At 38.3% G+C, this 14,552-nt stretch overlaps 1 protein-coding gene across 1 annotated transcript in view; it reads right to left on the bottom strand.

Annotated features, from left to right (window-relative positions):
- The window catches only part of NFIA (nuclear factor I A), a 544,742-nt gene extending 533,053 nt beyond the window's left edge, over positions 1-11,689 (bottom strand). The window contains exon 1 of the mRNA XM_069480076.1: positions 11,594-11,689. Coding sequence (XP_069336177.1) covers positions 11,594-11,689 — 96 coding nt within the window. The remainder of the gene's footprint in view (positions 1-11,593) is intronic.
- Between the last annotated feature and the right edge of the window lie 2,863 nt (positions 11,690-14,552).

Below are 14,552 nucleotides of genomic sequence, written 5' to 3'. Positions count from 1 at the left end.
TGATAGTAATATTAATAATAAAGCATTTGCTAAATGTTTACCATGTGCCAAATACCATGCTAATCACATCGATGGCATTAACTCATTTAACCCTCAATAATCACAGATGTGAAAACACATGGCCAAAGTACATTCCTAGCACATGACAGAGCCAGGTCTTAAATCCAGGTTGAAGCACTAGGTTTTTAATTTTAGTCTCTAGTTTTGATTTTACTAGGGAGAAATGTATTTTCTTTAAAGATACATAAGGGAAACTTTATCCACTTTTAAACACCTTTCTGTATGTGGAAAATATTAATTATGATGACAACGATTAACAATATCTCAGTGTTCACTATAGTAGGCATTATACTATCCACGTGTTCATGGAATCAATAAATATTTACTTACCACCTACTATGTGCAGGTACTGTCCTGGACACAAGAAAACATATATGAGCAAAGCATTGTCTTTCATGGAGCTTATGTTATTTTGGGAGAAAGAGAAAGTCATCAAATAGTCACACATATTTATAAACATAAATAGTGCTCTATTTGTTTATATATGAAGGAATGTTACTGTGTTCATCAGTAGTGTTCTCTGATGAAGTCTGGGGACGGGGCAGTTTTTAGGAGAAGGCCATGTTCATATTGAGAATGGTAGATAAGAAAGTGTTAACTACAAAGAGAGAAATGTTTTCTAGGCAAATCAGAAGAATGTGCATAGGATCTGAGATTTTGGGGGTTTTGAAGAACTGATGGAAGGTTAACTGGCTAGAGTATGTTTAGGGAGAAGAATAGCTCAAGACAAGCTTGGAGAGCCAAAACCATGCAGGCCTTGTTAGGGATTTTGCTCTTTATCTAAGAGCAAACCTAATCCATTGAAATGACAGATTACTTGTGTCTGAAAAGATCCTTTAGCCTTAAGTGTAAAGAATAAATTGCATGGGGCCAAGATGAATGTAATAAGACCAGTTAGTAAGCATCTGTATAATGCGGGCTAGACCAGACAGTAGCTTGGATGGAGGAGAGTGGTGGAGACAGAGAAAGTGGATGGATTTAGGAATTATTTAAGAGGTGACTTTGGCAGATTTTATTTTGAATTACATACGTGGAGTAAACAAGAGGAAGGTGTCAGAATCCCTCCTAGATTTCTGGCCTGTGTAATATGCATATCATCCTCCCAATGCACTATGGTTATTATATTTCCAATTTTCAGATGCAGAAACAGATTCCGATTGTTTCTAGTCACTGTCCACCCCATGGTCATACAACTCACCTGTGACAGAGCCAAGATTCACCCAGGTCCACCTGATCTAAAATCTATGCTCTTGACTGCCGCTATGCTGGGCAATGGGAAGAACTACCTGAGCCATTATAGGAAGGGGAGTCTTAAAAACAGCCATCGAGTACAGAATTTAATGTAGGAAATGGGCATTATTCAACTTTGAAAATGTGCACATCCTCAAAGCCCAAGCTCTCATGACATCCATGAATATTTGCAGCTGTTGCTACTGTCATTTTTATGAGATTAATGAGAAGAGGACTAATATTTTCAGTGAGTATGATTTTGCCAAATATAATTTTTTATAAGTGAATAATACATGTTCATTGTAGAAAAATAAAAAGATAATAGGAAGGCCGAAAGAAAAAAATGAAAATCTCCCATTAAACTACAACTCAGTGAGAGAGGGGTCAGCGGTGGGGTGGGGGGAGAAAATGCTTGCTTCATTTTAATTAAATGATGCCATACACTATGACTGACCACCATGGGTATTTAGTAGAAACATCGCTAGAGACCCTAGTTCTAAACTCAGACTTTGTGATGATTTTGACTTTGGGGGAACTTTAGCCTCTCAGGCTCTAGTCTTCTCCTCTGTAAAATGGGATGAAATTTTACCCACATTTAATTATCATAGCCTTTTTTTGTTAGCCTTAGAGCATGACACTGCTGGGCATTATTAGCTCCATTACAATGTAGGAGTGAAAAGCACAGCTTCAGAGTTCCTCATATGACTTAATGGACTCTTCACCTCTATGGCCCAGTTTCCTCATTGGTGGAATGGAAATAATGATATTGATCTCACAGGGATGTTTTAAGGAATAGCTGACACGTGTGCAGAGTGTTTGCTGGGCCCAGGGCCTACACACAGCAAGCAGGCAACACATGGTAGTCACAAATCTCTAGAAATACAGGGCAGGGCAGAAGTTTGCTGAATGATCTCCTGCACCCTTGAGGCTCATGCTGGGTGGGACAGCACAGTTGTGGAGGGCCCGCTAGCCCTTCCTGCTTCCTGCCTCACTTCTCCAACTTCACCTCCTGCTGAGCTGTGCTTTTTTTTTTTTTTGGCAGGGTGCAGGGCAGAGTGTCGGGGGATACTTGCCACCTACCAGACACTGGAGATATGAAGAAATGCAAGATCTAGATTTTATTCCTAAGGAACCGCAATGTTATCAGGGCGGATCAAAAACAGAAAAACTCCAACACAATTTAATCAGTGCCCTGATACTTTGAGCAAAGTGCTGTAGGGCTGGAGGGCAAGGGAGGGGAGAATGACTCATTTTTGCCTCGGGGGACCTGGGAAGGCTTCACAGAGAAGCCTTTATTTGTGCAGGGCCTGGCAGGAGGGGAAGAGTTTGTAGGGTGGGGAAAATGGGCATGAGCACCAGCCTGTGTGCCAGAGAACCTTTTCTGGGACTCACAGCCAATGAGGCCCTGGGGATGCCAAGGCTACTTGGAAAGATCTGGGGCCAGAGTGCAGGGAACTGGGGCGGGTAGGTGAGGGTCAGCAGGTCTCTGCAATCACCAGGCTTCCTTTTCTGCATCCTCTACCCATCTCTAGTACCTCCCGACTACCCGGTCTGCTGAGGGCCTTTCCTGCTCCAGGGCGCTTTTCCTATTTTAGATACTCACATGTTCCTCTGTCTCTCTTCTCCCACCCACAAAACCTGCCAGGAGGAAAGGATCAGACGTGAGTGGTTTAACCTGCAGTGTAGTTTATGTTGCTGGGATCCCTTTCCCAGGGGTACTTGCCTTCAAGTTTCTTGTTTTTTGTGGAATAAAACACTTTGATGCTGGAATCCCATTCTATCATCTGATCCAGGCTGTACGCTCAATAGCTTTAGGCTCCAGGTAGCGGATACATTCTGTTTGGTTAGTACAATGTTGCATTCACTGTTGTTGTTTTGTGCTAAATAGATTTCATGTTTCAGTTTGTCACAGACTCCACCATTCCCCGCTATATTTATTCTAGCCTCATTGCTTCTTCCACTTAGCGGACCTGCCTGGTCTAAAGATACCTGCTTTTGTGGCCCCCTGTGTTAAGTTTTGTTATTTCTTGACTTTTCAGTTAGAAAATTATATCAATTGAATAACTCCTGCAGTTATTCCCCTGCCTCAATTATTTGCATTTTTTTCTTATGCAGTTCTACCAACAATACTGTATGGATTTGGACCTCAGTATTAGGCAACGTATTACAAGTGTTCAAGGATTCTCTGCTATTTACTAGGAGGGAGCCCAGACCATAGCACCTGTTAACAGGTTGTTTCTCATTTCTCACATGTTTGCAAAAATGAGAACTGTGGTTGCTGGTTTATTAAAAAATAAGACACAACAAAACAATTTATGATGATTTCACAGTAATCCTTCTTATTTGTGGTTTCACTTTCTGTGGTTTCAGTTGCCCATGGTGAACCCAAGTCTGAAAATAGGTACAGTCAGGTATTTTCAGAGAGTGAGCAAGTGAGCATATTCACATAACTTGTAATATAGTATATTGTTGTCATTGTTCTATTTTATTAGTTGTTGTTAATTTCTTACTATTCCTAATTTATAAGCTAAACTTTATTATAGGTATGTATAGTATAGAAAAAACGTAGTCTATATAGGGTTCAGTACTCTCCATGGTTTTAGGTACCCACTGGGGGTCTTGGAATGTATCCCCCTTGGATAAGGTGGGACTACTATAATTGATTCTTAAATGAATAGGTTAAATCAATTATTTAGCTAACAATGCTTATCTTTTCAACCTTTAAAGGGGGCTTATCAAACCCAGCTGCGAAGGCATAGCATCAGCAGGATGGAAGAGCGCCCATCTTTGAAGGAACAGGTGGTAGAGGGGCATTTGGGAGTGTGGGGGGTGGGGAGGAAGACAGGACCATCCTGGGAAGGTAAGTGTTCTCATCCCCTACATGGTTTGGACTTTGTCTACACCTAGGTCACATGGGGAGATGGGATGTATAACGTGGTATCTACCAGGTGAGGAGCACGTATTGAGTGTCTGATTCAGCTTACAAGCTCTGGGTCCCCCCTGAGAGTCCCCCCTGTATTTTCACTTCCCACCTCTGACCTGGTCATTATTTCCAATTATCATCCATTTAAAATAGTCAGCAGTGCAACAGCATGTGCACCTCAAGGATCACAAAAAGGACTTGGATTATGAGGAGTAAAAAAAATCTGTCCAACATGTGGCACTATTGAAGAGCTCTGGATTAGATATATTGTTTATAGTCAGCAATTGTCTGGAAAATAGATGTTTACTTGTAGTGAGTATATTAAGATTTTTGCCATTAGGCAGAATACATCCTATATTGGGTCTTTTCTTACAGAAAACTCTACATTGGAACAAACCTTTCATTAGCAATTCTGTGGCAACAAAAAATATTAAACACCAGTACTGTTCTATGTTGGCATTTCTGTTTATTAAAAAAAGAGAGAAAGAGATAGAGCCCAAATCAGGAATCTTTCTTTGGAAAGATAGCCTTTTTTTTTTTTTCTCTTTTTCTGCTAATGGTATGCTCCACTTGAAATTGTAAGCGAAATATTTGCTAAATAAAGATTAACTTACTTACAGAAAAAATGTCCCTAATATTTGGCAAGAACTTAAGCACATTGGGTTTCCCTGAACCATGAATCTCCTGAAGAAAAGGTGTATGTTAATATGATTAGATGCATCTTAGTGTCAAACTCATGTATCTCATTTCTTTAGTTGATGAGGAAACTAGAATTCTCTGTTTCATAACAGGAATATGGACAACTCTTCTGGAACAAGGACCAGACGTTACAAGACTCGTGTCCTATTCTTGCTTTTGACACAATATAATTTTTCTGCCTCTATTATCTTGGCAAACATACTTGTGCCCCCCAAATACCATCGTACGAATGGATAGTCTTAATGCTGTGAAGTTCTGAATAACATTACATTCTAGTGCTAAAACAATCAATTAATTTAAGACAAATTTGGTCTACAATGAAGCAAGCGGACTCTGTAGTCTGAGCAGCCGATCCTCAGTGTGTGCACAGCCTTGGGCAGTGGGCAACCTTCTCTAAGTCTTGGTTCTCGTATATGTAAAGTGGGGCAATAATGCTGATTTCATAGGTTTGTGGTGAAGATTAAATGAAAAATATATGTGTAAGGCCCGTAGCACAGATTCTAGCAGATAGTTATCAATCAGTACAGAGGGATTTCTCAGTGCCTTTAAAGCTTGAATGATGGCAGCTGACAGAGCTGCTGCTGATTCTCTGCCCTCTGGCCCTTATAGGGGTCCAACACGTATTTGGTAAACATACGAAGGGATGAAGGACTGCCAGAACAAGCCCCTAAATTTTAACTCCTGGCTCTACCAGTCTAAGCAACCAACTCATTTTGCCAGATTCTGCACTCCTCTTCTCTCCATCTTCTATTTTTCTCATTAGAACCCAATATTGCCATGAGGAGCAGGAAAAACTGTCACATGATCCTCTAGAGCTCTCTTAAGCCAAATCAACAAATACTTATTGAGGGCAAGACAGGTGAGCAGAGTGAGGCCAAGAAAAATACTTCTCATCATGGTTTCTAGAACACAGCTCTACAAAGATATATGACACAGTAAAAATCTAGAACGGTGGTTTGTTTTTATTATTTACTTTTAATTTTAAATGATCTGATGGCATAAGATGAATCCTTACTCTCTCATCCTGATCGGCTCCTTCAACCCCTGCCAAGCACCCATTTCATAATATATGCTCACCTGGGACATTCAGATCTGCTGTCACAGAAAGATTCCTTTCTCAGTTGGTGCCAAGGGCATCTCAAAATGGCTTTGGATGCCTATTAGATTAACTCCCTCACTGCTTATGGGTCCCCTTCTGTACTCACTCAATAATATGGTGTTGGGACCTTGAGCAGACCTGGGGAGCGATGGACTGCACAAGGGCTACTGCAATCTATTTTTCATTCCCCAAATAGTGCATCTAGCTTTCCCCCTTACAGTATTTCATTATTTGCTTGGCTTCACAGAACTGTTTTAATAAGAAAGTTTTGAGAATATCCTAGGATTATAGACTTTGAATGAACTTTCATGCCTATAATATAAGCCCCTTTGGTTTAAAACTATCCCACTTAAAAGCATCTACTTATAACTACCAGCTGCTGGTTCATTGCTCTTCCTACTCATGAGTGCACACACAGACACGTACGGATACATGTGCATGCTTGCGTGCGTGCACACACACCACACACACACACACACCCTCACATGCACTGTATATATGTAAACATCCAGAAGGAACAATGCATTGTAAAAATTGTCCTGTTGAGTTTGTAATCTAGAGTGAGTTACTGAGTGCTGATAAGTAAAGGAAGTGCAACCAGACGGTTTAATCCTCCAATTTCCTGTCTTCTAATCAGCCCCTGATTCTTTTGGTTTTAAATTAGAAACATTCCTGACAATATTCAGGACAGGTGAAGGAAAATCAACTAGAAAATGAGTAAGGACAAAGCATTTATTTCACTGTCTAAAGTTCACAGGAGAAATATGAGCATAACAACAGGAAATCAAGATTTTAAAAAAGATAGTAGAAGTACATAGGCTAGCTTGAGTAACCAATCACATCTCTGAATGGAGTACATTTGGATCATAATTTGATTTAAAGCAAAAAAATAGGAATATAGTTTAATGTATTTGCTTCTCCCTAAGAATAGTAAATAGTACTTTAAAAGATGTTGTACAAGGGTAACCTAAAAGAAAATGATAAGGATAACTTCTTAATGTTTGTGGGAGAAAAACAATAAAACCCTACCTAATTTGCTTGCAATCGGTTAGTGCTAATACCGTGAGAAAATAATGTTTAGAGTATACAAAAACCTTTGATAATGCATATTCTTAGAAATTAATATAGTTATGCAGTTTTATAATGGTGGATAAAAATTTAGAAATTGTGCATTTAAAAATAAGCTCAGGTAGAACCATTGCATTCTGCAAAAATATTTAAAAATAGAGTGTGCAAATGCATGAAATAGAATGCATATATTTATGTTTATCATGGACTCTTATAAATATCCTGGGTGCTAAGAATATGATATGCTTTATAATTTATTGAATCTTCTCATTTTGAGTCTTTCCATTTATAGCCATGGTAGCAATTTCCAACTTATTTTAACCATTATCATGAAACAGCTAGTGCAAATTCATAGACAAATCTTCATTAGGCAATGTCTTCAAAGGAATATAGAAAACAATCATTAACAAAAGTCAGTAAGCCGGGAATTAGCATTTTAAAAACTGAAATGCTAAATACAACTTAAGATGTGAATCCAAGCAAATAACAACAAAAAAAGGTATGAGTTCTTAATTTTGTGTCTGCAGTGATTAAGGCTGCCAATCATTTGGAAGTAGGCTGGAGTTGAGAGTTTTTTTTTTTTTGAATTGTTAAACGCAGTAATGCATGTTTCATAGAATTATCTTGTTAATTTTCATATGTATATTTAAAAAATAGGCATTTACACTACAAGGCATACTATATCCTTCCTGCCCAAATATTTTCCCGGTATACAAAGTTAGAGTTGTAAAAATTTGGATTAAGTGACAGACAATTCTTGACTGGAAAACTGTATGGCAATTTTTAAAGAGAATGCTCCCAAAGTAAGTGCTTGCGGACCTAGCAAGGGATTAGGGGGGCTGCAGGATAATTTAGTAGCCTTCATTTCATAGTCACCATGAGTTTTTAAATTGGGTGGCAGAAGCAAGACAAGTGTAACATGTAATTCACATAAAAATAGTCTCATAACACGTTATCATCACTAAATCATCACAAAGAGGAGAATGTTTATTTTGCCTTCCTTTTTAACACCTTGTGTGTAGAACGGAGGTACTTCCACCGGACAGAATTATTTTTTGATGCATATACATGCATCCAGGGTGCTGCTTCCATTTTATTTGGAGTGGAGGAAAATTTCCCGAGGGTTTTCTTTAGTTTTCTATCCAAAGGTTTCTACTAGAGATGTCACAACATAGCTAGATTAAGTTGATACGTAATATCTATTTCTTGATTTGCATGATTAAAGCATTAGAGAAGTGGCTCAGATATCAAAAGGTTTCTGATAAGTGGCAGCGCCAAAGGTAATTACTGTTAAAATGTACATACTCGAACCCTGGTCGTTTGTGAAATTCTAAGTTGTTTACAACTCTGTGGGTTTGAATAAACATTTTTATTTGACTTTTTAGTATCAGGACCTCTTTCTTGCTCCATTTTGATATAAATAAAATATTTATCCTTTCTTATATACTATGTCCTTCAGGACAACATTAGCTTCAACCAAAAAAAGTGATAGAAGACAGAGATGGCCTTTCTTAGTATTTCCCATTTTAAAAATAACTGTTTAGTAAACAAAAGTAGTATTTTTAAGACAAAGCTAAAATTTCTACTTAAAAAGATTAAAGATTAATCCAGTCAACTGATTTCCAGTTAGTTGTCAAAAAGTGTAGTTAGAACACTACTGTAAGCCGGAGTGAGTTATGAGAGGGGGTGGGTATGGAGAGGGAAAGAGAAGAGAGGTTGTTATTCTCAGTCTTTTATTAACCAGTTTCTTTCATCCTCGTGTGTCTTTATTATTTAGAAAAATAAAAACGATCCGGGGCTCTACCCATGCTCACCTAAAATCCTGGAGTAGGTAACGACTATCTACAACCTGGTCCAACATATGCCCCGAAACTAAAACAAACAAACTCATTTGCCATACAAATTGTTTACGATTCATTAAAAAGCAAAATTGCATATCCCGTCGCTGGCAGCTGAGGCGAGTCTCCACGGGCGGAGGGGGCATTCACTGAGTTGCCTTTGTATGCTGGGAGGACCAAGCCGGAGGTTCTCACTATGAGCCCGGAGTCTGTGCAGCCAGATGACGCATGAGGTAATTTTAAAGCTTTATTTGCCTTTACTGTGAAACTCCAATCTTGTACTGTCCTTTGGTTAAAGAACTGTACCAGCCAGAAGGAAGTTTAATTTTTTTTTTTCAGCTGGGGAAAATTGTTTGGGGTAACAAGGTGGGCGTATGAGGGAGAGGGAGTGAGTGCTGTTCAAAGAAAGAGATCTAAGGGAAAATGTGAAATTTGTATATTTTAATTAGTCCTCTCCCCTTTTATCAAAGTCCTCAATTTCCCATCAATAATAGGAAATTTACATTAGAGTTATTTGTAACTGGCAGATCTAAAATGCTATGGTATGTGGTCACCTTTGAGGAAAATAAACAAATCGATTTATTCCCTGTGGTAACTTCTACAACTTCTTTAAAGAGCGCTCTGATTTCTCATCCCTTTTCAAAGCAAAGATCTAGAAGCATTGAAGTTGAGAGAAACTTCCCTGTAGTATGTAGCCTAAACAGCAGCATGTGAGCTTTCAACATTGTTTATTTTTAGGCAACTGCATTGCTAAATGTTTCCACCACTTTTATATGTTATATTCCCGGCGGTAAAACATCTGTAAAATAATTTTAAATGAAAAACAACTTCCAAGTAAAGTTTACAAAAAACAAATTACAGTTTTCCACGTTAAAAAAAGAGAAACATTTGGTGATCTTTGCAAGAAAAAAAATGATACAATTTGCCATAAAAAGTAACAGTCTATAAAATCTATGAGCTCTTGAAATATAAGGAAGTAGAATGTTTCACCCAGAATATGACCTCAGCACACAGTTTTTAAAAAAACCTTACAATTTAACTTAGAAAATGATAGTTAAACCAATCAGTATATTCATTTCTAGTGTTTAACAAGCTGCACAAGGCGAAGCAATAGGCAACATCACAGCGTACAAGTAAACCTTGCTCTTGCTGGCAGACACTCTAATGGGAAAACAAGTGCCCTGAATAGAAGTTCAGGGTCGAAGTAGATAGTTTACTGCTAGTCTAATTAGCCAAAAGCTGCATGTAACATTGTCCTGAAATCACTGGAAAAGTTTCTACTGTCTAGTTAAGAAATTGCAAGTTAAAACACACATGTACACACATACCCACAACCACTTTAACTCAAGGGTCCTTAGGATGGACATACTGTATCCCAAGAAGCAGCTGAATAGAATCCTTCGGTAGCTCACTTTTAATAGTCTCTCAGTCCTCCGAATTCCTAAAACTTGCCAAAATGATACCACCATTGGTCCAGGAAGGGGAAAAGAGAACTCTTTCTGCAGATCATACAATGAAATCAACCATGCTCTGTTTTGTAATTCCATTCGCCAGTCTCCCCCTTCAACATCACTCTCTCTCTCTCTCTTTTTTTCTTAAACTGATATCTATGTGAAATGAGCTGAAGTTCACGGTCCAGTTAGGAACGGATAATACATTCATTGTCCTGGCAGCAAACTTTTTTTTCACTCCCTGGAAGAATTCACGCTTGCCGCAAGAATAATAATTACGGAAAACTAGAAATGCACTGCTAACGAATTAATCCTTAACGGACACCACCCTAACGAGGGCAGTAATGATTTGAGGACACTCTTCCTCACAGGACTTGCATCTCCTGTGACAATGAGCTATTGTGCATCCTCCCAACTCACTCCACCTCTTATAGATCCAAGATGTCAAAGGTTGTCTGGCCTGGTTGACCATGACATGTGAGTTAACTCATTCTGCGGCCGCATAGTAGAACTTTATTAAAACTTTATTTGCACCCAGAGTAACTAAAAGATAGGGTGTACGGGTCTTTTCCACTCAGAGCTAGACTTCCTTAGAGACTTAAGACCTGTTCTGACAAACAGGGAAAAGTTAGGTGAGATCTATGGGTCCCCTAATGGAAAACAGGGAGTGGGGACCCAGAATTCTCTCACAGGTGACTTCAGGCAATCCAATTAATGGGGCCAGACCGGCATTCACTCAGGGCTTGCTTCTCTTCAGTGCTCAACATGTATCCTCAGAAAATACCACAGCCAAGGAAAACCATGCAGCTCATAGTCCCTGAAAACAAAAGTAAAGGGCTGTGAAACTAAAGAGAGGGAGAAAAACCTGAGGGCCAAGACAAATGTTTCACTTTTTGCCCAAAGACTGGCTTGGCTAAAATATCCACCGCTACCTGAAAACTGATACCCTTTAAAAAATAAATTAAAAAAAAAAAAAAAAAGAAAACCCCAAATACTGTCCTATGGAAAATAAGAGCAAACGTTCCTGAGAACTCAAGTTGCAGAGTGGCAGAGAGAGGATGGCAAGAGGAAGCAGTGTGAAACTGCCTCACTGAAGAGTGTGAAAAAAATCAAATGTGAGTTTGATGAATGTGAGGTCTGGGACATTTTGTCAAAGAGGGAGGGAAAGTAGAAAAGGAAAAAAAAAAAAAAAAAAAAAAAAAAGCAGCCCCGGCTGCCAACTCACCATCCACCAAGTTCTGGCCGAGATGTCGTAGCAGAGCTGCCATTTGATGGAGCCGTCGGAAGCTTTCCCTGCCATTACGCTGTCAGCAAGCTTCATCTGATGCTAACTCACGGGAGATAAGACACCTAATTGAGAAAACATTTGCAGTGGCATGTGGGGCAACATGTAGTCCGGTCCATACCATATGGAATCATGGGTAAAAAAAAAAATCTCCTTGACAATGAACCAATCTCTCACAGACCCAGTGGCAAGGTGAAGTGGAGATGAAAAGTCTTCTGCTCCTAGTACTGTCTTCTCCTCTCTCCTTTTTAAAAAACAAGAGCCCACTGCTACACATCAAAGGGAGGTGGTTAAAATTAGGGCTTCATCACTCAGATGATTTTGGTCTGCAAGGTTTTTCCTTTCCTTCCAACAACGAATCCCCCCCTCTTTTTTTTTTTTTTTTTTAAGAAGAATAAAGAGATTTAATAGGACAAAGGCAGGTAGTGGACTGCGGAGGGAGATCGCCACAGGCTATTAGCCTAAAATTTCTGCTTGACAGATGGAACTGCTTAGAGACTATCATGCAATGTTTTGGGCTTTTTTTTTTCTCCCCCAAATCCCCCCTCCCCTTCTTTGACTTTAAGTCTGATTCAGTATCTGTTTTTCACAGCCACTTTTCTCAAGAACGTGAGCTGCGCATTTAAAAAAATGTTTAGTTCAGTTTTGCTGTCTTACACATCTCTGTTGGAAGTAAAGTGAAAACTCTAAAACTAAATCATGGAAAAACTGAACAGGTTTTCCAAGGAGTTAAAAAAAAAAAAATCCGGGGAAAATATTTCTTCTTCCTTATTTTAAAAAATTAATTCATTAGTTAATTTAGTTGTGCAGGAATATAAACATGAGATGGCAGCATTCAAGTCCCTTGATTTTTGGTTCGGCTGGCATTGTGTTTAGATGTGTGTTTTTGTGTGAGTAAATAAATCCTGATATTTTATAAGTCCTAACCTAGGCTAGGCACCACCTATATTTTTCATCTTTAACAAAATTAATTCTGGACTTTTCCATTCTTTGTAAATAAAGTGATCAATCATTATCCATTCAGTTTAACACAATTCAGGCTAAACTTGATGTGAGTATTTCCTTAATCAGAGAAAAATCACTTCTGATTTCCCTTCTGTAACCTAGCCATCTTCTTCACAGGGGTTTTTAACCACACGTACTTTCTTCAGCATTAAAAAATAAACCACAACATGGACCTACCAATAAGAATGACTGGAAAAATTGATTTTTTCTTTTTAAATGAGAAAAAGTCCAGGCAGTTGCTGAATTTCAAGTTATTTTATTCAGGACTAAGGGGGAGAAAGACGCAGAAAGAATGACTTGCGTTTGTTATATTTTATTCTTTCAAACCGTGTGAATTAGGAACTGCAGAAATACCTTTATAAGAGCAGTGTACGTCCTAATTTTTTCTGAATACAAGCGATTCTTTGATCTCCAAGAAGCTAGCAGTAAAATTCTACAGTTTCTATACTACAGTCCTTCAATGTAGGCACTCAGAACATGGGAGAATTTATCCAGCACTATTTCTCAGGGCTATTGAACGTCAATTATTTAAAAAGTTGTGCATTTACAGCCCAGCCACCCAGTGGATTTTTTCCTAATCCTATATATATATATATTTTTTTTTTTTTTTTGAGAGAGTCTCACTCTGTTGTTGCCCACTGAATAATATTTAGATACATTTATTTAGGGCATATTCTAAGTTCCTTCCAAAGAGGTTAAGTTTGGGTGCATTTGCTTTCCTATTTCTGACTTCTTCCTTAGCAAGTATTAATTTAACCATTTAGCATCAGGTATATAGCTGTTTTGACAAAAATAATTTCATTAAAGCAAATTATATCCAATTTCACCAGAAATGCTTTCTAATTTAAAGCATGGTGCACAGATTGCTTCTAGGAATGAACCAAAAATATAATAAATAAGACATTTTTTTTCTTTCTCATCCCTCATTGTAATGGGATTTCTTTTAATAAGATGAAGGTAGAAGGTGGTATCGGGAATTATTATCAAGCATAGATATTGCCGTCACTACTAGGAAGTATCTGTGTATTTTCTATTACCTTGGTGTCACCTGTCTTTTTAGAAGAAGAATGTGCAGTAGCACAGGAAATGTTAAGATTTAGTGTCCCCTGAATATCAAATGGACCTCCTACCAGAAACTTGCCCTGAACTTGTCAATGAAAACATTTACTGCTTCATGTAACTGCAGCATCATTAAAATGATCTGGTCTTTCTTCAGTTTACTATTTAGAGAAAGATAAGGAAAAGTGTTGGAAATTCTATATAATATGTAAAATAGTACCAACCAAAAAAAAAAAAAAAAGCGGAAAAAGTAAAAGAAGAAAAGAAATGAAGTCACATTCTGTCTTTGAATCAACCTCCTATTCTATTTCATCCATTCCTACTTGCCTCTGACAAGCAGACAAAACCAAAATTTCCTTGCTTTTGTGTCTCCTCAGCTTTCTCTCAGGGCAAAAAGGCACCTGGATATCTTGGGCTTGTGGGACCACAGCTTTACAATTTCTAAGTTTGTCCTGCAGCAACCTCGGAAAGTGGAGGTGTCTCTTGTCTGAGCTGCTGTGTTTCTGAGCCTCAGAACACCCTGTGCACACCCATTATTTATGAATGAATGAGGCACAAGGTAAACTGGAGTCCAGATTTCACTTTGTGAATGATAGAATACCCGGGAAGATCATGCAGGAGATGGCATGTAGTTTTGAACAAAGAAATGATAAATATTATTGGATAATAGTGTTTTAAATCTGCAACAATTAGGTGCATTTAACTTTATCATTGTTCTCTAAGAGCTGGTTGAAGCTGTCCTTCCCCATGCAGCAATCAGTCTTTTCACAGTGTGGCCCATTGTTAATAGCCTTAAAACAAGATTAAATAAAACATGTTAAATATTGCAATTATT

Source organism: Eulemur rufifrons, chromosome 8, assembly GCF_041146395.1.
Source record: "Eulemur rufifrons isolate Redbay chromosome 8, OSU_ERuf_1, whole genome shotgun sequence".
NCBI classification, from domain to species: domain Eukaryota; kingdom Metazoa; phylum Chordata; class Mammalia; order Primates; family Lemuridae; genus Eulemur; species Eulemur rufifrons.
Note: the sequence above shows the minus strand (reverse complement) of the source record. Positions and strands in the feature narration are given on the sequence as shown.